The 22,369-nt window shown below is 44.0% G+C and overlaps 1 protein-coding gene across 1 annotated transcript in view; it reads left to right on the top strand.

The window, feature by feature from the left end:
- LOC149990259 (A-kinase anchor protein 4-like) overlaps positions 1-4,121 on the top strand; it is a 141,372-nt gene extending 137,251 nt beyond the window's left edge. Inside the window, exons 5-6 of the mRNA XM_090265513.1 lie at positions 1,082-3,217; positions 3,851-4,121. Of these exons, the coding sequence (XP_090121639.1) occupies positions 1,082-3,217; positions 3,851-4,006 (2,292 nt within the window). The 3' untranslated portion in view covers positions 4,007-4,121. The remainder of the gene's footprint in view (positions 1-1,081; positions 3,218-3,850) is intronic.
- The last annotated feature ends 18,248 nt before the right edge of the window (positions 4,122-22,369 follow it).

The raw sequence follows: 22,369 nt of genomic DNA, 5'->3' as shown, positions 1-22,369 counted from the left end.
GTTGCCTTCCCACATGGGGAAGGATCGTGCAGACTCCAGGTCAGTTGGCTGTCCCCAGACAACGGCGTGCTTGGTTTAACAGGCTGGCATCCTTGTTGTATTCTGGGGGCAACAGATTTGGCAAAAGGGTTTAAAGACATCTTCAATCCATAACCACTAGATGACAAAAGGCAGGGATTAATTTTTCAATGTTCCACATTAGGGAAAAGAAACGGGCTTCTTTGGAGGAAGGTGTGCCAGGCGCATCTCACCTGTCCAAAACCCTTTTGCCCATTCTACTTAGTTTGGGCTGAGGGAAACAGTTTAGATTTCCCCACTCTTAGACCTCTGGGCCCTTTCGGTCCAACCCATTAGGATAGAACAGAGAAACCAGTTTTAAAGTGAAGCCCACAGACCACCCCATTCTTCACCAACCCAGCCACTTAGTTCAGCCAAACCGTTGAGTCTCAGGAGGCCGCGCTGCAGACAGGATTAATACACATATAGGTATAGCTCCATGATACATTCTATTAGATTTGTATTATAAACAAACATGCAGATCACTCAAATCGACACTTGTCATTTACATATTCAGACACACTGACATACACATTCATTTTTACATTCACACAGTGTACAAAATGTACACGCTATCATGCACACGTTGGCCCGTACAGGAAACATATAAAATCGGTATTGATGTCAACACATTGTTACACAGGCTTACACACAGGCAGGCATACATGTGCACTGACATGTGCACACGGACACACACGCTAACAACACAGACTGAACATTCTCACATCTACTGAGATGTCCCCACTTATGAATTGCTATACTGTTATTCACACACACACACACATGACAGACACATTGATACATTTTTGACACATGTTGAGATAAGCACACGTGCTCATGTGAAATTGACACGCTACCACTTGTGCTCAAAGGGATATAATTATGTATTATGTTTCCATGCAAATCCTAAACGGTAAACCCCTAATGTATGCAGTTTAGAAAGATATGTCTTCTAAATAAAATAAGGGGGGAAAGTAGCCTCCCCAAACTCTTAGGTGTTCTTTTTTTTTTTTTTTTTTTTTAGATGGACGGATCTATATGCCTTTTCACACAAGCTCCCTCTGATCCTATAACTGTTGTAAATTGGCTTCTAAATGATATCCAGAAGTATGCCTTGGGTTTCGAACATGCACTAAGTCCCTCAGCCTCTAGCTGCAAACATAAAATAGGAGATGAAGATGAACATCACAAATTACCCTCTGCAAACTGCTACAGCATCTATGATGATAAACTGAATATCGATTACATGGCCAATAGACCTCAAAGCCCACATGTAGACATGACTGCAGCCAAGAATACCAACAAAAATCAGAGTCCTTCCACCTCTCCAGCAAAATCTTCTAGCACTAACAGGGCAGTAATCTCTCCTGAGGGAGAATGTCCCATGGATGACCTTTCCTTCACCATCATCCGGCTATCTAATCTGGTAATGGAGATGCCTTGTAATGAAATCAAGAAGTTGGAAAATGGAAGCAAATGCTTTCGTCATTCAATCTATCCACCCTCTGGGAACAAAGGGAAAAACACTCCCCGCAGCGCTGTGAGCAAGATCGTTTCTGACATGGCCCATGATGCTGAGGAAATATCCTATGTGGAAAGGCGGGGCACTGGAGAAGAGGGCAGGGAAGGTGGCAGGAAAAAGTTTATGTATAGTCAATTATCCAACAAGAACAAGGGGGTAGACAAAGAGATGTGCCAACAAGAGAGCAAAGATTTTTCACACTCTATCAGTAAAGGACTCACGGTTTATGCAAATCAGGTGGCATCTGACCTGATGGTCTCCATTTTGAAGACCTTGAAAGTGCATGCTCCTGGGAAGCCAATTCCCGCTTGTGTGGTCCTGAAGAGGGTGTTGTTAAAACACACCCAGGAAGTTGTCTCTGATTTGATTGATTCCTGCTTGAAGAACCTGCATAATATCACTGCGGCCCTGATGACTGACTGCGACTTTATCTCAGCTGTCAAGAAGAGTCTGTTCAACCACGGAAAACAAAATGCTACACATATAATGGAGGCCATGCTGAAGCGCCTGGCTACTGTTCTGCTTGGAGAGAAGGAGTCTAAATCACAGCCTCTGTTGTACGCATCCTTGAAGGCCGGCTCCCACAGTCTCAAATACGAGAACCAAAGTCAAAACCAAAGTCTTGAATTCTCCACCATGAAAACTGAATTGAAGGGGAAGGACAAATGCAAAATAAAACCAGAGGAGTGCAAGTCATTGATTAGCGCTGAAAGAGTTGCTGAACACATCCTCAAGGAGAGCCTGTCCATGTGGAACCAAAAACAACGAAACCAAGGCGAGATGGCTGGCAAAGCATGCGTGAGTAAGGAAGAAAAAAGAGAGAAGATCAGCCCTTCCACAGAGTCACTGGCGAAGGACTTGATTGTCTCTGCCCCTATGCTGATTCAGTACCACCTGACCCAGCAGGCCGAGGCCAAAGATGCACTTGAAGATGACTATCCTGGTTCCACCATAGGCCATAGGACTCAGAGTGCCCAATTTGAAAAGAACGCAAGTGACCAAAGTGCCAAGGCACTTTCAGTGAAACATCTAGAATCTTGTGGAGCTCCTGGGCCATCTACCTCTGTAAAGGAGACTCAACAACAGGCGGAGTGCCAAAAGTCCGATATGTCAAACATCATTCTATCACTGATTCAGAAACTGCTCAGTGAGACCTCCTTCAACAGTGAAGAGCAATCTGAAGGGGAGAGCAAGCCTTCTGAGCCCAGGCCAAACAAAGCAACTTCAATGTCCAAGAGAGGGGAAAAACAATTCCAGGAGAATTTAGACCTTGATTTTGCCAGCGGGATGATGCAAATGAACTGGCAATTCATCAATCAACTGGTAGAACCTGTGAGGAAGCTGTGCCTTATCATGGCTAGGTATCACAACAACAGGGAAGCCCTGGCCGAATTGGAAGAACAAGCAGCCTTGGTACACAACCCAAGTTTCCAAGTTGGTGGCCCCAGATGCAGTCACAGTAGTGCAATGTCACAGAACTATCGAGAGTTTTCTGGGCCGGAAGTCATCATCAATAATTGGTGCTCAACAAGTAGCTTGCAGAAACAGCTCCAGGCTGTCCTGCAGTGGATTGCAGCCTCCCAATTTAAGGAGCCTGTGCTCTGTTTCGTGAGAGATGATGATGGACAACTGGAGAAGGTAAACAATGGCAAAGCACAAGAAGAAAGATGGTTAGACTGGGCAGGGGAAGGGAGGCAAAACTGTACTTAGGGCTCACGAGCAGTCCAAATTTTTCTCAAGTATGCTCTTTACCATGTGCTTTATGAATTACTTTATCCTCATAAAAAGACACAAAAGCAATGAACCATTAATTGAGGCTGTAGCACCTCGGGGTCTGCACATTTCAGCCAAGAGGAGGCGAGAAAGATTAGCTTTTTTTTTTTTTTTAAATTCAGTGGCCCTTTAAACAAACTACTTGGTAAAATATGTTTTAGGAAGGTGGGGGAGATGGCCACCCCTAACCTTGACCTAGCAATCAGCACAGACTAACCAAAAGACCCAGGCCTTGGAGAGAAGTATTTAGTAAAGACAACTGATTCCAGGTTTTGTTTTTTGATGCTCAAAATGAAGTTATGTTTTTCATTTTGATCTATGACATTAGAGGAGGGTCAAGGAAAAAGGAGAGGGAAGGCAGTCCTGGATCAGCGAAAGCTTTTACTCTAATCTTAGTCATGGGCGGAAAGGTGGGTGAGGGGGGTAGTTCACTTTATCCACCTGAGACCTTTCTTCAAAAGTATCACATGACTCAAGCTATCTCTGCTCCCTCCACAGCTTCCAGAAGTTTCAGCTAAGGCAGCAGAGAAGGGGTACAGTGTTGGAGATCTCCTTCGAGAAGTAATGAGGTTTGCCAAGGAACGACAACTGGATGAAGCCATGGACAACATGGCTAGAAAACAACTTCTGGACTGGCTGCTCACTAACTTGTAAACTAACAGTCCCTTCAACAACTCTGTAGCTAGTCACCCCATCCCCACAGCAGCATTCCATGCCATCTGGGCGCCCCTTCATTAGGCAAGTTGAACAACACACTACACGACTGTCTTTCCCAATACGTCTGAGCAGTTGGACTATGCAAGTACAAGGTGTTAAATAAGCTAGGCAACAACATGAATTAAAAAATTTAAAAAAAAGTCGTTGTGTTCTTTTTTTTAAAATATACATTCTATTGTTAACTTTTTTATTATTATTTAGATTTTATTTATTTATTTATTTCCAGAGTGAGGGGAGCGGAGGGAGAAAGAGAGGGAAACATCAATGTGTGGTTGCCTCTCACGAGCCCCCAACTGGGACCTTGACCTGCAACCCAGGCATGTGCCCTGACTGGGAATTGAACCAACGACACTTGGCTCGCAGGCCGATGCTCAATCCACTGAGCCACAGCAGCCAGGGCTAGAAAAAAAAAGTCGTGTTTCTTAATCAGATATATCTGAGGCAAAAGAGGGGAGTGGGTCTAAATCCAAGGATTAGTGATACAGTGTTGGGCTTGGGTCTATATCTGACCTTAGGTAATTTTCTGAGCACCCAAGACATAAAGATATAACTCATGTCCAAATCTCTAAGTAATATGGTTTGTCCATTATGATCCAGAGGTTTGCCACCTGTGGACCCCCTGTTTCTGCCACATTACACATATAACTTGATAATCTCCCCTCTAATCCCGAGGGTACGGTTTTCTCGGTCTTTGTCAGGAATTTGCAGATGGGCTACTGTGCTGCAGGAGCTCAGCTCCAGGCAGGTTAACTTTGGATTAAGTGAGACCAAAAAGTGACAGTGGAGTGTTTGAGAGGGAATTCATTCCAAGTTTATTTATTTATTTTTAAGTATATTTTATTAATTATATTGTTACAATAGCTCCAATTTTCCCCCTTTGCTCCCCTCTACCCAGCAGCACCCCTCCCCCAGCAACCCCCCCAACCCAGTCCATACCAATGGGTCGTACATACAAGTTCTGGCTTCATCCTTTCCTATATTGTTCTTTTTTTAAATTAATTAATTAATCAATTAACTAATTATTCTAACAATAAAAAATAACAATCCCCCCTCTCAGACTTAAGACCCTTTATAATCTTATAAAGGACAATGGGTGACGGTCTGGAGCTCCTCTAGCTGCTTCTGGACATGGCCGTCGGCCTACCTACCCTTGGGTCCAGACATCGCTAATAAGAATGGGGGTGTGGAGTGGAGGGTGGTCTTTTCACATGGGGAAGGGTCTTGCAGACTCCAGGTCCGTTGGTTGTCCCCGGACAATGGCGTGCTTGGTTTAACGGGCTGGCATCCTTGTTGTATTCTCGGGACAACAGTTTTGGCAACAGGGTTAAAAGACATCATTCAATCCATAACCACTAGATGACAAAAGGCAGGTATTAATTTTTCAATGTCCCACATTAGAGGAACAAAAGGGTTTCTTTGGAGGAAGGTGCCAAGTTGATTTTTTTAATTAAGTATATTTTATTGATTATGCTGTTACAGTTGTCCCAATTTCTTTTCTCTTTGCTCCCCTCCACCCAGTATCCTTCTTCCTTCCAGCAGTCCCACCCCCCTTAGTTCATGTCCATTGGTTGTGCATACCAGTTCTTCAGCTTCACCCTTTCCTATATTATTCTTAATGTCTCCTTGCCTATTTTGTACCTACTAATTATGCTCCTTAATCCCTGCACTACTTCTCCTCCTTCCCCTTCCCAGCCGATAACCCTCCAAATGATCCCTATGCCTATGATTCTGTTCCTATTCTGGTTGCCTGTTTACTTTTATTGGTTTGTTTTTATTTTTTAGGTTCTGTTGTTGATAGTTGTGACTTTGTTGTCATTTTAATGTTCATAGTTTTGACCCTCTTTCTCTTAAATAAGTGCCTTTAACGTTTCATATAATAAGGGCTTGGTGATGATGAACTCCTTTAACTTCACATTGTCTGGGGAGCACTTTATCTGCCCTTCCATTCTAAATGATAGCTTTCCTGGATAGAGTAATCTTGGTTGTAAATCCTTGTTTTTCATCACTTTGAATACTTCTTACCAGTCCCTTCTTGCCTGCAAAGTTTCTTTTGAGAAATCAGCTGATAGTCTTACAGGCACCCCTTTGTAGGTAACTCTGCTTTTCTCTTGCTGCTTTGAAGATTCTCTATCTTTGACCTTGGGCATTTTAATCGTGATGTGTCTTGGTGTGGTCCTCTTTGGGTCTAGTTTGTTTGGGACTCTGTGTTTCCTGGACGTGTATGTCTCTTCCCTTTGCCAAAGTTGGCATTATTTATTTATTTATTTATTTTTACATAAGGTTCAATTTCTTGCTCTTGCTCTTCTCTTTCTGGCACTCCTATGATTCAGATGACGGCACGTTTCAAGTTGTCCCAGAGGTTCCTAAGCCTGTCCTCATTCTTTTTTTTCAATTCTTGTTTCCTCCTTCTACAATGGTTGACTGTTTATTTCTTCCTTATGTCCCAAGTCATTGATTTGAACCCAGACTTCCTTCCCTTTACTATTGGTTTTGTGTGGATTGTCCTTGGTTTCACTTAACTTAGCCTTCACTTGTTCCCTTCTGCATTTGCCACACTCCAGCATATCTGTCACATCTGTGAGCATCTTTATCACCAGTGGTTTGAACTTTCAGTCTGTTAGGTTGCCTATCTCCTCATCGCTTAGTTCTTCCACTGGAACCTTGATCCGTTCTCTCTTTTGGGCCATACTTCTCTGTCTCATTAACTTGAGAGGCTTCTGTGTTTGCCTCTGTGTTAGTAGAGCTGTCACAACTGCTACATTGGGAGGGGCAGAGCCTTAGGTCTTCGTTAGTATGGGGCGACCCATTTTGCCACGTTGTGGTGCCATATGAGGGAGAGGAGTCTGAGAGGGAACAAAGCTGCTTGCTCAACCCTCGCCCCTTTTCCAGGCACTTCTCCCACTTCCTGTGTGGAACTGGCTGTCTCTAGCTATTTCTCTGGCTGTGGTTCCCAGAATGGGTGGGTTTGTGGCATTCTAGGACTATGAGGGCCTCTAAACAAAGGAACTCTGCTGAGAGACCAGCAGCTTCTACCCATGCCCCAACCCCCACTGGCTTTCAGTCACGAGCAATGGGTTTTATTTTCCCTGGTGCTGGAACTGTGAGCTGCACTGTCTGGTCTGGTGCTGAGAGCTCTCCCCAGGTGTTCCTCCCTACTTTTTTTAAAGGTGTGACTGCGTTTTCCACTGGTCTGCCACTGCCGATGCCACAGCTGCCACTGCCACCTCACTGCTTCCTCTCTGCCCCGGCTCCATCCCTCCTGCCTCTCTGGATGAGTTTTTCTTCTTTAAATCTGTGTTTGTTGAACTTCCATGCAGCTCGACTTTCTGGAACTTCTGGGTGTCTCCAGTTTTGAGGTAGTTGTATTCCTTTTCAGTTGTGGAAGGAGATGCAGCGTGTCTACCTATGTCTCCATTTTGGCCAGAAGTCCCAAGTTTATTCTTGTGGCAGCAGGTGAGACAGGAACAAAGGATCCACGCTCTCCATGGTAAGCCGGTGGCAATTCTGCTTGGCGTCTCTGTGCTGACACTGCATGCCAAGGCATTTGCCACCTCAGCAAAGGGTGTATGCCCAGTCCATGTACACATTGCTACAGACTGACCCTAAGGGTGATTTTAAAAACAGGTTTTAGTGGTACTAACAAGGGTAGGTCTTGCTCGTCCGGTAGGCTGCATGCTAAAGAGATATCTTGAGATAACACAATAGCAGGTATCAGGTCCCTCCCTGGTTTTGTATACCACACCTTTACTCCCCTCCCCAGGGTAGTTTCTGTTGGGTCTGAATAACTACTACAGTGCAGTTTGTAGGACCAAATCCCTTATTCTCGCCGTGAACACTTCTTCATCCAGGCCATGAGTTTTCAAATTACAGTATAAATAGCATCCTTCAGTCCCAGTTCTCCTAATAGCTGCTGTAACCCAGTATACAACTGCCACCTGCTGGACGTAGATGGAAGATCTCCTGGGTTCGGCCACGTAATGCGATCAGCTGCCTTGATCCAATCTAACAGGGAATGATTGCCTGGAGTCTCGTGTGCATTCTGCAGCTGCTGTCTCAGCACTGGGTGTGTGGGGATGGATACAAGCTTACCCATTCCCTGGCCAGGAAGTAAAATGCCACCCGCCCCTACATCCCATAATCTTAGCAACCAAGCCGCCAAAGATTCTGACGCCTTTTGCCAGAAGCAGCTCCCCAAATCCACCAGCTCTGCTTGCAAGTACGGATGCACTGTGGAGTGCTCTGTGACTGGCAGAGGGGGCTGGCTTGACCCTCAGTCATTCAAGGACACTTAGTCTTAATCTTCTGCATTACCACCACCGCCACCCCAGGCATGGCTGAAATGGGTGAGGTCTAGCCCTCCCCAACATCCTCCTCCTCATCCTCATCCTCCGAGGAGTCTATGACCTGTACCTCTGATCCTGTCACAAAACCAGTCCTGATCCAGGCCCTCAGGGTGGCCACTTCCACCTCTAATAGCTCCCATGTTTTCTCCCAGGCAGCCCTCAATTCCTGCTCCTGAGACAGGTCCTCTTTCAACTCTCGGACCTGGGCTTCCAATTCAAGCAACTCCCTGAATGCTTTATGCAGAACAGAGAAATAGCCAGCCTACAGCACCAGCCCCTACCCAGGCACTTTTCTTCCCTAGAGAGCCCCCTATCTTCAGCAGAGCCTCTTCTCTCACCTCAGGAGTCACTTCTACCCTCTCCCAATCTTGCAGGGGCACCGAAGCCTCCAACACGGTCACCACCATGAACCACATATCCATGCAGGCCAACCCGATAGCCCACCCTGAGTGGCCGTGCCCCGTGGCTGACCCCTGCTCCATAGCTTTCGTTTGTGGCAAGTCCTGCTGACTGTACCAAGTGCCGCAGGAGCTCAGCTCCAGGCAGGTTAACTTTGGATTCAGTGAGACTGCAAAATGACAGTGGGGCATTGCAGAAGGAATTCACACCAACTTTATTCTCGTGGCGGCAGGCAAGACAGTAACAAATTATCCATACTGCCTGGACAACAGGGACTCATATATATAAGAAATTAAACAGAAGTAGCACAGGGACTTCTACCAACAAGAACTGTGAGATAGTGTGGCACCTGCATACTAAGGCACTCTTTTATGTAAGGATAAGCTGGAGAAATACATGGGTGTTGAGGCAGGGTTCTTGACTACAGTCATCATGACAGGACAGCTAGCTTAGACAAAAAAAAAATTGATAGGTATATTACTCAAGGACATTGTGACCACTTGCCACATGCACGCGCGCGCTCGCGCACGCCCACACACACACACACACACACACACAAACTCCATATCAACTGCATGTGGCTATTTAGTACTTACTATTTAGCCATGGCTATTTAGTATTTACTGACTGAACTACAATGTGTTCTGATCCTCCCCCCTGTGTGAATAAAGTTTCCTTATAAGTCATTTCCTTCAATTGATGAGATTTCCTTGTCTTCTACCAGTCTGAAAGGAAATTTTTCTGAGAATAAACTACAGAATGGTAAATTCCTCATAGCCATGCTATGCGAATTCCATTGAGACTAGCACTAAGTTCCTAGATTTGTTGTATGCTTCTCAGAAGTCAATTATAATGCTAGAATTCATTGCAGATCAGATGAGATCAAGATAGTGGTTTCGACCCTGTGGTCCTCTACTAGCTAGTTTGCTGTGGCATACCTTAGCACCTTTGAGGTGCGAGTGGCTTTGTAGAACAAGCACAAGATGTGGCGTCCTTCTGAATTCAAAAGTCAAAGCTTTTGCCTCTTACTAGCTACGTGGCCTTACAGAGTCATCTAGACTGTAAGCCTGTTTCTTCACGTGTAAAATGTAGCCAGAAATTACCCTCACTGTTTAAGCTGGAGGAATGGATGTGATGCTTTGCACAAGGTGAATCTTATAAATGTGGCTATGTGAAGGAAGCTGTATGTCTCAAAGCCCATCCTAACACATTTGCAAGTGTTCTTGATATATTTTAAAATAAAAACAAAATTCTCTGACAATGTAACCTAGAGAGACACTTTACGGGGTGAGGGGTGGGGGATAAGAGGCATGGAGGCAAACTTTACCTTCACAGTGCCTGGACCTGTCAGAAGGAAAGGCAGGCCCCTTTAAAGCAGAACCTTTAAAGCTCCACAACTCAAATGAAAGCTAGTCAAATCTTTTGCAGTCCCATCCCACCCCATGAAGAGCTTTGGAGTTGAGCCACTACAGATCCTTGTCTCTGTCCTTAGGAAAATCCTTAATAAACAAGTTACAGGGCCAGGGCTGCATTTCTGATGACTCAGATCTCCCTGAGCATAACTGGGGCCCATAGTAGTTTACTTCCTTGATTAACTTGGCTCTTGACTTGCTCCTGATTTTTATTATGAGGCAGCCTTAGGGATTCCTGGGACTGTGGAGATACAGCACAGGAAGTTATAAGTGCTGTTAAGTGGAAGGCATTGGGGTAAGATTCTCCTTGAGGGCTTTTTTACTTCTGATATTTCAGGATTATAAGAGTTTCTTTTCCATATTTTCTCAGGGAAACCTGTGTAGATGAGGTAAGATCAGGGTGAGGAAACTTGATTTTTGCCAGAACTAATTGACAAACTCCAAGAGAGAAAAGAATGCTTTGGGCCACAAAGGGCCCTGGCAAGTGTCTGGAACAGCTCTGCAGTCTTGAGGTTTATCCCTGGAGGGTGGGACCCTGGCCTTTCACCTCTATAAATTGAGAAGTGCTCCCCGGCACCATATTAGCAATGCGGCCTTCCTCAGTGCCAACAGTTGGAAATGGGCAAAGATTTCTGCTGAGCCGCGAACCCAACGTGTAAAAAGGGAAGACAGGAGAAGAAGGAGGGGAAAATCACAATTATCTCCTGATAGGTGGTGTAATTAATTGGTTTGCTATCTCTAACAGTTTTAGTCTATCTGAGCATCAGGCATCCATTTTAAAAGGAAGTTGTGAGCATAACTCATCTAGAAGGTTACTGCAGGTCTAGGGCTGTGTTGAGGTGAAGTGTTAGAAGCACTTGCTTCAGGGTCACATTTTAAGGGGGTACCAGAAAACTCAGTAATCAAGATAAATAATATTTCAATGTACTATTTTTATTTTAATATGCTTTTAGTTTTTTAATTTTTAATTTTATTGTTGTTCAACTACAGTTGTCCTAATCCTTTTCCCATTGCTCTCCCCTGCCCCGCCCACCCCCACTCCCACATTCATAGTCAGTTCTTACCTTTTGCTCATGACCATGGGTCCTTTATACTTGTTCCTTGACTCGACCCTTCCCTTTCTTTCCCCCATTACTCCCTTTCCCCTTCCCCTTCCCCTTTGGTCGCTGTCAGTCTGCTCTTTGTTTATATATCACTGGCTCTATTTTGCTCATTTGTCTGTTTTATTCATTAGGTTCCTGTATTAGGTGAGATCGTATAGTATTTGCCTTTCACCGCTAGCTGATTTCATTAAGCATAATATTCTCCAGGTCCACTCATGCTCTTGTGAAGGGCGAGAGTTCCTTCTTTCGTTCTGCTGTGTAGTATTGCACTGTGTAAATGCATCACAGTTTTTGATCCACTCACTTATTGATGGGCACTTAGGCTGTTTCCAGCCCTTAGCTAATGTAAATAACACTGCTATGAACATTGAGGTACATAGGTTCTTTTGAATTGGTGTTTCAGGGTTCTTAGGGTATAATCCCAGCGGTGGAATCAATGTGTAAAAAGGCAGTTCCATTTTTAGTTTTTTGAGGAAATTCCATACTGTGTAATGTTTTTTTAAGTCAAAATTAATAGCAGTCAGAGAAAGACAAGTACCATATGATTTCACTCATATGTGGAATCTAATGAACAAAATAAACAAACAAAACAGGTAGAGAACAGACTGACAACTGTCACAAGGGAGGGAGGTTGAGAGGCTGTGTGGAAAAGGTGAAGAAATTAAGCCAAAAAAGAAAAAGGAAAAAAAAACCCACCTCATAGACATAGACAACAGTATGGTGATTACCAAAGGGAAAAGGAATTGGGGGAGGCAGAGGATAAAGGGGAGAAAAATGGTGATGGAAGGGTGAGAAACGCTCACAATAAATCACTGGTACACAGGACTTGAGCAGCAAAGCGAGGCATTTATTCGTGAGTCTGCGGAGCTGGGCGCACCACCAGCCAGGAGCATGTGCGCGCAAAGTAGACAAAGTAAACTGGTTTTATACTAAGGCGATGAGCTCTCCTCCCCTCTCCTTCTCCCCGGTTTCTCCACTACTGGTTAATCCGGGTTCACAATCTATTCTAATGTGATTAACTACTTAACTCAGGGTGTGATTAACTAAGGGTAATCTAGTTATAGGTCTATGTCCAACTTACTGTACTTGCCAAGTTATCTAGCTACATCTTCCCATTTCTCTGTGTTTGGTGACAACAGTCTTTCTCCTTTTGAGCCCAGAGATATGTGTGAGGAGCTGCAGAATGTCGTTCCCTCGCCCCTTTTCCATGATTCATCTGTTAATTTTCTCCTGCTGGTTTGAGAGTCACTGGCTTGCTTCTTTATCCCTAACAGAAGGAGATATGACTAGGGGTGGTGAACACACAATACAATATACAGAAGGCTTATTATAGAACTGTACGCCTGAAACCTATAGATTGTAATTTTATTAACCAATGTCACCCCAACAAATTCAATAAAAAATTAATGCAAAAAATTCCTTGATTGTTATACAGAAGATACAGTAACAGTGCCATGCCAAACCATAATGGAACTTGAGGCAAAAGCAAAAATGGGTAGGCATTATATTGCCAAGGCAGTACTTAGAGAACGTCTTGTCCTAAAAACGTGTATCAGTACAAAAGAAGCCAATGCATTGGCTCCTGCTTAAAGAACGTAGGGAACAAATCAAACAAGTTTAGGAAAGGGGAAATAAAACTTGGAGCAAGGAAAAAGCAGAGAAATCAAAGTTTCACTGAAACCTTACAAATATCAGGGAGAAGGAGAAGGATGTCTGTAGTGTTTCCTCTCTTGCTGAACATAGGAGTACATCTTCCCAACAAAGCTCATATTGCATTAATTGTGCTTGAAAACAGGGACAACACAAAATCGACCTTTCAAAATTCTGCTTTAAAATAGTTCTAATACGGAAAAAAGACAAATAAAAATGCTACTTTTGCAAATGATATATATTTGTACATCCATGAAAATCACGTCCCCTAATACCAGAAGTAATAAGTGAACTTTGCAGAAGTATAAGATAGAAAATACTAGTGAGGTGTAAGAATTTGCCATCAACTAAAACAGTTCCAGATTCTTTCTCCCCAGCGACTCAGAAACATGTAAAAGGTTGAGCACTACCCCTGCACTAAAGTCTTTGTGCTGTCAGAACATGAAAAACATCTAAAAATTGATTGTGTTTCTATATCCTAGAGCCACCCAGTCAGAGAAAGACAATGACAATATTAAACACTGGCATATTAAGGAAGGCAAGAAATGGCATTTACAGAGCACTTACTGAGTGCCAGACACTACTAAGTGCTTTAATTCTTCCTAAAACCTTGTGACGTGGTTTGTTATTAGCCATTTTTACCGATGAGAAACTAGAGGCTTAGGTTTAAAAGACTTTTGCAAGGTCATGTGATCAGTAAGTGGGAGAGTTGGTATTCAAATCCAAGTTTGCTTCTCTATGTTTCTTTCCATTCTTCTCACACTGTTTTCCTATTCATTCAGAACCCGTGTTTATTAAAAAACAAAGCCATAAAACATGAACGAGGAAAATAGAGGAAAGCTGATAAATACAGAAACAGACTATGCTTCTACTATAACTAAATAAAACAAAACAATATTCTCTAATTCAACACATAGGTCTCATACAATGCCAGTGTAAATCTTTATGGGATATCACTCCTCCCACAAAATATTTATTAATTACAAAGGGAAAAGGAGTAACTACAATAGATAAACCCCATCAGTCACATTTTAATTAGGTGATCAAGGTTAACATTGCCAGTAAAGACATTGACACCACCTACCTCCAGACATGATGTCAAGAGAAGGGCACATTACCTCTATGGCAGTTTTGCAAAAAAAAAAAAAAAAAAAAAAAAAAAGCATGACTCCGGCGTAATCATGAAAATGATTCGGTAAACTCAAATCGAGGGACATTATACAAAATATCTCACAATAATTGACTGCAAAGATTCACAAGGGAATGTTTTAGGGTTATGGAAATGTCATCTATGCACCTTGATAATAACAGAGGGGGGTGGTTAGTGCAGGTTTATGTGTACATTTCTCAAGGCTCAGCAAACTATACACTTGAAATTAGTAAACATTATTCTATCTGAACATTATTCTATCTAAATTATATCTCAGTAAAGTTAATTGAAAAATATAGACTTAATAAATACTTGTAAGGAAAATGCCTTGCACTATTCACAAGTTTCTTTGCTTTTGTGCTTCTCCAGAAAGTCTCTAATTCTGACTTTAGGCCCTGAGCCACCCTTAACTTGCAGCCCTCCCTCCTGCTTCTTCCACTTGTCTGTGGAGCCCCAGAGCAGGAAGTTCCTTTCTGTGAGAACTTCCCTCCCAGATCCCAGTCACATATCAAATGTGAAAAGGGTTCCAAGCCCTGGCTGCTGTGGCTCAGTGGATTGAGCATCGGCCTGAGAATCAAGTGTCGCTGGTTCGATTCCCAGTCAGGGAACATTACCAGGTTGCACATCAGGTCCCCAGTTGCGGGCGCAAGTGAGAGGCAACCACACAGGAAAAAAAAAAAAAAAAAAAAAAAAAAAAGGAAAAGAAAAGAAAAGAAAAGGGTTCCAGCTTGTCTTCTTGTCATGAAAGTCTCCTCCTCAGAAAAGCCTTCCTTCCTTCACCGAACTCTCACAGTTATTCTTTAAACATCACCCTGTTTTATTTTCATCATACCAATTGATATGTCATTTATATTCTTATTTGTTTGGTTATTGACTGTTTATTCCCACTAGAATGTCAGTCTTGCTCACTACTGTATCCTCGGTGCTTAGCGCAATATCTGGTACATAGTAGCCATTTAATAAATTTTTATTGAATAAATAATGATCCACCTATTTCAGTGTTCCCAGGTGGGGAAAATGACAGAAAATAGGGAGTCAAAAATGTGTCATTCACCACTGCCACTTAATGTCACTTAATCCCTTAATATAGCTGAGCATCAGTTTCTTCCCCTTGGAAATTGGCATGCTAATCAATGTCTTTCGTACCTACATTTGTGGAGGTGTTGAGCCACTCGAAAAGGCAAGCAAGGTAAAACTATTTGAAAATATGCTCAATGTGCCCATTAAAGCTTCGATATAAAATAATAAGAATAGTAACAATAGCAATAATAACATTTACTGAGCTTTTCCTATGTACCAGGCATTCTTCTAAGTGCTTTTCACTACTATGTCTTTTAATTTTCCCCAAAGCCCTATGAAGTACATATTAGTATTATCTGATTTTGCATGTGAGGCAACTGAGGCCCAGAGAAGCTGAATACCCTGCTCAAGTTCAGAGAGTTAAGAAATGGTAGAGCTGGGATTCAAGGACAGATAGCTCTGGTTCCAAATCTCTCACTTTGTATTCTTTCATAGATACCAGGACATGTTCCTAATGCCACATGTCATGATAAGTCCTAGCGTACGTAGAGCTGGTAATACCGACAGAATGGATTGGGTGCCTTTAGGAGGCAACAGAAACCTCTCACGTGGGGTAGATAGATGGCTAGAAGGAAGCCAGGCTGGTGGATAGGCACAGGTTTCCAAAGAGTATTGCAGGCATAGGCCATGGCCCAAAAGAAGGCCAAAAGCTATCCTAAGACAACAGGCGTCTCAACAAGCAAACAGAGACAGCTCCTAGGACTCATAGAGCAGGCGGTATCCCCAAGTGCAAGCCAAGGTGATATCCAAATGAATGCTGGCTTGAACAAACTGGTAATTCCCATTTGCTCACAGTGCCTAGAGTTGCTACCATCGGGGTGGGGTATGAGAGCAAAAGAACAGTGTCGGACAAGCTGCCACACATGTGCCATAGGGGGAACGAGGGTGGACGCTGATGGTGTCCAGTCAGTGCTCCCGAGAGCCAGAACACTTCAGGTGCTCAGGGCATTTGCTAAGCAATATGAAAGTATTTTGATATTTTAACAGGCAGTAGGACTATGCCAGTGCCTAAAGTTCTAATGCCAGCATTAAATTGGAAATTATTTACTTTTCTCAAGCCTCAGGGCCTGGCTAAAAGTTGAATTTGAAGTAACACCTTTGATGAATGTAGCTGAGGGAAGGGTGCGAGGGAGGAAACCCACGAGTTGTTCCCTCTGGCTCACACAGCTCTATCCTCACTTTGATCACAACGTATGATAATGTCCTGTTTACATGTCTGCCTTTCCTCTAGGTGAGAAGTAGCATGTGATAAATGGACGTGACAGGCAGTCAGCCAATCATTGTTTGTTGAGGAACAGCTAACATGTATTGTGTGCTGACTTTGTGGCAGGCCTCTTATCTGATCCTTAAAGCACCTCTGTTGGTAGCCTCGTTTTGTCACTGAAGAAATGAAGGCAGAGAGGATCAGAGTCTTGCTCACGTCTGAGATTAAGGCCTGGTAGCCTGATTCTGGAGTCTGTACTCTTAACTACTGTGCTTGATTTCAGTGGCCATACAGATACAAAAGTGGTAACTGGAGTGTAGAGTGGGTGAAGAGAAGTGATGGGTGACAAAGCCAAACGTCAGCTAGTATCAGAAAGGCCTTGTGTGTCATTTACAATTTTGGACTCTTTTCTGAGGTCAATGGAAAACCACTTAAAAGGTCTGAGCCTGGCATTTTCAGGGTGAGATTTGTGTTCTGGAGCAGTTGCTCCGTCTGCTATGGGAAGAATGGATCAAATGGACCGTTGTCCTGACCAACTGTTCTTTACTTCCTTTGTTAACTTCTGTTTGTATCCTTCTTTCATTTTACATTTTTAAAAATGCCTCACTGAGCTCCACTGAAAGTGAAGAGGATTTATCCATACCTGGGTCCACACACGTCTTAGCGGGGCAAGTAAGAGCGAGAAAGGGTGCCCCTTATGACTGGGGCTGTAAAACCCCAGCTGTGATGGAGTCAATTGGTGAAGGAGTGGTAGGTTTTTACTTCCCTTCGTCAAGTCTCACAGCTTGTATTTAACACTCTCACTACCACCCAATTCTAGGAGCCGTAGATTCCAGGCTCCATGATCCCCAACCGCTTCACTCTCAAATGTCAAACAGGAGTATTTTCTGTGACTCTGAGGTGGTTTTGTACACTGCCTCCCAAGAACTATAAATCCCGTCCCAGAATTCAGCAGGAGGAAGAAGCAAAGGAAACCCCCCTTAACTGCTAAACTTTCTCTCTGGGGCTTGATAGCATCTCTCTCCCAGAGACCTTGCTTTTTTTGGAAAAGAAATTTCTCCCGTCTGAGATATCAGGTGGCTCTGTCAGCCAGTCCCACGGCACATACTGGCAACTGGAAGGAAGAGAGGGCTGGCCAAGAAAATCTACTCTGGCATCAAATGACCCATTTCTGAACTGATGTAACAACTTAGTTTTCCTCATCCTGATGCAACTTCTAGAGCAGGCGCACCTAGAATGCCTTGTCATCTATCTCTATCCTCTTTTGAAGTATATACGTGCACTCCTGGCATTTCTACCATCTTACTTCCCTGGCCCTTCCTTGTTGATGTCTCATGGAATTCTCCTTGTCTGCCCATCTTAAAATACTGGAGTGCTCCCGGACATATCCTCAGTTCACTGCTCTTCTCACCACCCCCAATCCCTAGCTGCACCTGCTTTCAACATTGTCAAAAATAACTAGTGTCAAGGTTTAAGTTCTGAAGGAAATCCAGGACCAGAGGAGGCAGAGGCGGGTCTGAGATGCAGTTTCACAGGCGTGTTTCTTACTTGGGGCGCTAGGACTTTTAAAATGCAGATTCCCAAGTCCCACCCAGGAAAAGTCTTGATTCCTTGGTTTTGGACTACAGCAGAAACACGTGTATTATGAAAAACATTCTTCAAGTGATGTTCTATTAGCCCTTTATATTTTGGGAAAAAATAAAACCCAAAGGAAAATCAGTACAATGAGTACTCATAGACCCTTTATCCAGTTTTACCCATTATTAATGTTTTGCCATCTTGCTTTATCTAAAATCTATCTAGCACCCAACTGACTAAACTTATGAATATGTAGTTATTATATAAAATAATCCTTATTTTGCTGAACCATTCGGAAGTTGGTTGCAGACACCATGATATTCAATCTTAAATACTTCAGTATGCATCTCCTAGGAACAAGGACATTCTTCCACATGCAATTCATATTCAATTTTCCTTAACTATCCCATAATGGCCTCTACTGCCACTCGTTTCTACCCTATCCACAATCCATATATTTCGTTTTGCCATCTTTTAGTCTCCTGCAATCTAGAACAGTTCCCCAGATTTTTTTATTGCTCTTTCATGATACTGACATTTTTTAGTAGTTTTGCTCTGTTTAAGAAATGAATGTGGGGTAAAATGAAATATCTATGGATAGAATGGGGGTGGAGGTGGGGGTGTATGGGGAGTGGTTAGGAGTGTAGTATCTTCTGGGAAAGGTCAGGTATGGAGTGAGGCTGATAAATCAGTTGGGGGCTGTTGAAATATCTGCCTTAGGGAAGAGGCCACATCAGGGGAGAAGGACCATGAGAAAAATAGGGGTAAGTAGGAGGGAGAAAATGCCAAGGGCCTCCTGGGTAAGGCAGAACAGACAGGTCTAGAGTAGATATGTTTGAGGTAGAGCAGTTACTGGAGTACTACGAGTATGTGGACTATAGTGCCATGAGTGTGTGTGTATATATTCTGTCTCTGGGTGGAAGGTGTTCAGAGTGGTAAGGTAGATTCACTGGCTCAGGGACTCAGATGCCACCTATCTTGTAGCTTCATGCTCCCTGATTTGTTGCCTTGGCCCACATGGACCAAGATGGTGCACCACTGTACCGTCACAGCCAGTGGGAAGAGAGGTATGGGAAGCCGTGGCATGCCCTGTTCCTCTGAGGTAGCATTTTCCCACCGGGGCACAATTTACATTGGAAGCTGGGTAATTCTGTGTTTGGGGGGCTGTCCTGTGCATTGTAGGATATTTAGCAGCATCCCTGGGCTCTACCCACTACAGGTTACTAGCATCCTCCAGTTGTGACCATTAAAGATGTCCCAGGCATGGCCAAATGTCCCCTAGGGGCAAAGTCACCCCCCCCCGTTGAGAACCACTTCTTTAAGGGTATTACCCAGAAGTCTCCAACAACACTTCTGCTTAAATCCCACTTGTGGCCAGAGCTTTGTCACTTGACCATCCTAAGGGTACTGGAGTCTTGGAAATGTCTGCTAGCCAGGTGTCCAGCTAAATGTTAAGCTAAAAAGAAGGCAAGAAGCTAGCAGATTCTCCCGCAAATTCTGTAGCTGATCGAGTAGGTGGCCCTGTTCTTTTTATGTTCCAGGCTAAGTTTTAGTCATTAATCATTTTAATTCACTTGCATGAAAATACTGGTGGTAGGGAACACCAGGCACAAAAAAGTGACAAGCCCTTTAGAAAAAGGATGGGCTTTTGTTACCCTAGAAAGCTGACCAGGGTGAGTGAGAAACTGCATTCTGAAATGGAGGCTGGAGAAGATTGAATTTTCGTCTGTGTTTCAGTGCCATCTTGTGGACATTTATAAATCCTACCATTCGTCACTCTCATCTGGCATTTTCTTTGATTTATTTTAGACACTAATTTCAAATTAAAAATAACCCTTATATGGGTTTTAGGAAGACTTTAAAAAGGTCCTTGCAGCCCTGGCTGGGTGGCCCAGTTGATGGAGTGTCTCCCCTGCACCAATAGGTTGCAGATTTGATTCCTGGTCGGGGTGCATACAGGAGGCAACCAATCAATCTCTCTCCTTCTCTCCCTCTCCCTCTCCTTCTCCGTCTCCCTCTCTCATCACTAAAAACATATCCTGGAGTGAGGATTTTAAAAAAGAAAAGGTCCTTGCAGATAAGGAACTCTTTAAAGCAGGGTTTCTCACCCTCAGCACTATTGACATTTGGGGACAGATCATTCTTCGTTGTGGAAGCTGCCCTGTGCATTGTAGGATGTTCAGCAAAATGGCCGAATCTCCCCTTGGCATGGAGGCAAAATTACTCCCAGTTGAGAACCATTTCTTTTAACAAAGCACCTAAAAATTCCACGCTCTATTAAGACCATATGCTAACAATGATCTCATATCAGCGTGTCCTGGGGGTGGACAGGTGTGTCCGGGAGAGCTAGGAGAAAACGAGGCTCCAGCTGCAGCATGACATGCCCTCTTTTTTATACTCTGGAGAAGTCCCAGCAGCTGGAGATCAGATTGAGATATGCCAGAAGACCCGGCGAGAGGTTGTACAGCTTCTTGAAACCCCACGGCAAGGCAAGGAAATCTTCAGACACCGTTCCCTAAAGCAGAAAGTAGCACAGAATAATCCCAGACTGTGATACTGAGTGCCCAAAAGCCCCGTGGAGATGTACAGGTGTGGCTGATCCTGCCAGGTGGGCCTTTTAGAGCCCTCCGGGAGCCCTCTGCCACCTGAGTGTTGTAGAGAAGCGCTGGTTGGGAGCCCGTTCCCTGGCCTCGGTGATGTCGGTAGTGCTAACACTCCTGAGATTTTACTTTGAAACTGGGTAAAGGAAAGGTAAGTTTCCTAGGAGCATGCCCTCTCAGGCAGGGCTTTGGGTCGCTCGTTTCCCTTCCGTTTCACCTTCCTGGCAAACTCCTGTCCCGCCACCCAGACGCTCTTTCAGTGGACGACCTCACCTCCTACTGAAAAATTGAAGATGACCAGTTGCAGAATTTATCACTTCAAAATGTGTTGCCATCTGAACTCCGTAATGACCGTGCGTCTTGTTTTAGAAGAAGAGGGCTCTTGGCTTCTGCCTAGGCCAATCCATTCTTGTGTTCTTGGCATCCAAACCCACGCCCTCACACGCACCTTGCCCAATTACACACCTCTGTCTTACATCAGCACATGTCTTCTCCCCAGCTCCTTTTGTGTCTGCATCAATCTCGTCCAGGCTCTGATCTTGGCAATCGGTTTGGTCGACTTTTCATCTCCTGCACCTTACTCTTCTATTCTTCAACTTCTCTTTGTGGTCCTACTGCTGTAGAAAACGACCTACTTTGATTCCCTCGCCTTCTACAGCCACCTCCCCGAGGCTCTCTGCTGGCTTCTTCCTAGCTATTATCTGGCATTATTTGGCCTCTCTGCAATGTTTGATACTATTGGCCATGCCCTCTTTCTTTGCAATTACCCCACTTTCCCTCCCCAAGTTGCAAAAGTAACATGTGCTCTCTGCACAGAACAGATCACAAGAAGAAATACACAAATCTCAGAAACCAGGCACTTAAGCACAAAAGGAAACAAGACACAGTCCCATTACTGTAAAATACCGGCTCTTCATCTTTAGAGTATGTCCTTCCAGGTTTGTGTTATACTAATACATTTCAACACATACATGCCACTCTCTTGCTTATATACACACATATAAAACCAAAATGGGTTCTTGTTATAGATCCTTTTGTAACCGTTCCTCCAAACGCTGACTCAACAACGGAATTTAGTGTGCAGGATGTTTATTAAGGAATGACCTCGGGGCCAACACCTATGAAAGGGAAATGAAAGAAGCAGGACTGGGTAGACAGGATTTCTCAACTGCTGGCATATTGACCTAGATGGGTAATGCTTTACGGTGGGGCTGCTAATTGTGGACGTTTAGCAGCATCCCTGTCCTCTACCCTCTGGATGTCAGTAGCACCCACACACCACTCTCCTTCCCCAAGTTGTGACAACCAGAACTGTTTCCACATTGCCAAGTATGCGGCTGGGGGAGGGGGGCTGCAAAATCACCCCCAGTTGAGAAGCACTGGGCTAGAGAGAAGAGTTGAACTTGGATGTGGCCTAACAACAGCCTCTGTGGAACCCGCAGGCATCTCAGGAGCTAAAATGGCCTTTCTCAGTTGTCCAAGTTAGACTGAGATGTCAGGGCCTTTGTTCTCTCATAGGCAGCAGTCACTGGACAGGAGCCCCGGGAAGGGGGCATGGTGTTGGGTGAGGTGGCTTTCTGAGGCTGAAGCAAGTCCTTCAATGAAGGGGCATCTGAGCTATGCCCAGTGTTCATGACGTGTGTTACTCCACAATTGTCCATTTCCTTCTCAGCATCTTCTGTTCCATGGTAAAACTCCTGAGAACTGGGGCTATGCCTTATTTGGTTCTGTGTCTTTGAAACATAGCATACCACCTGGGAATGAACACTTGCTTAATGGCC

The sequence above is a fragment of the Furipterus horrens genome, unplaced genomic scaffold, assembly GCF_987537825.1.
Source record: "Furipterus horrens unplaced genomic scaffold, mFurHor1.1.pri manual_scaffold_20, whole genome shotgun sequence".
Classification (NCBI taxonomy): Eukaryota; Metazoa; Chordata; class Mammalia; order Chiroptera; family Furipteridae; genus Furipterus; species Furipterus horrens.
This window is presented reverse-complemented; position numbering and strand designations above follow the sequence as displayed.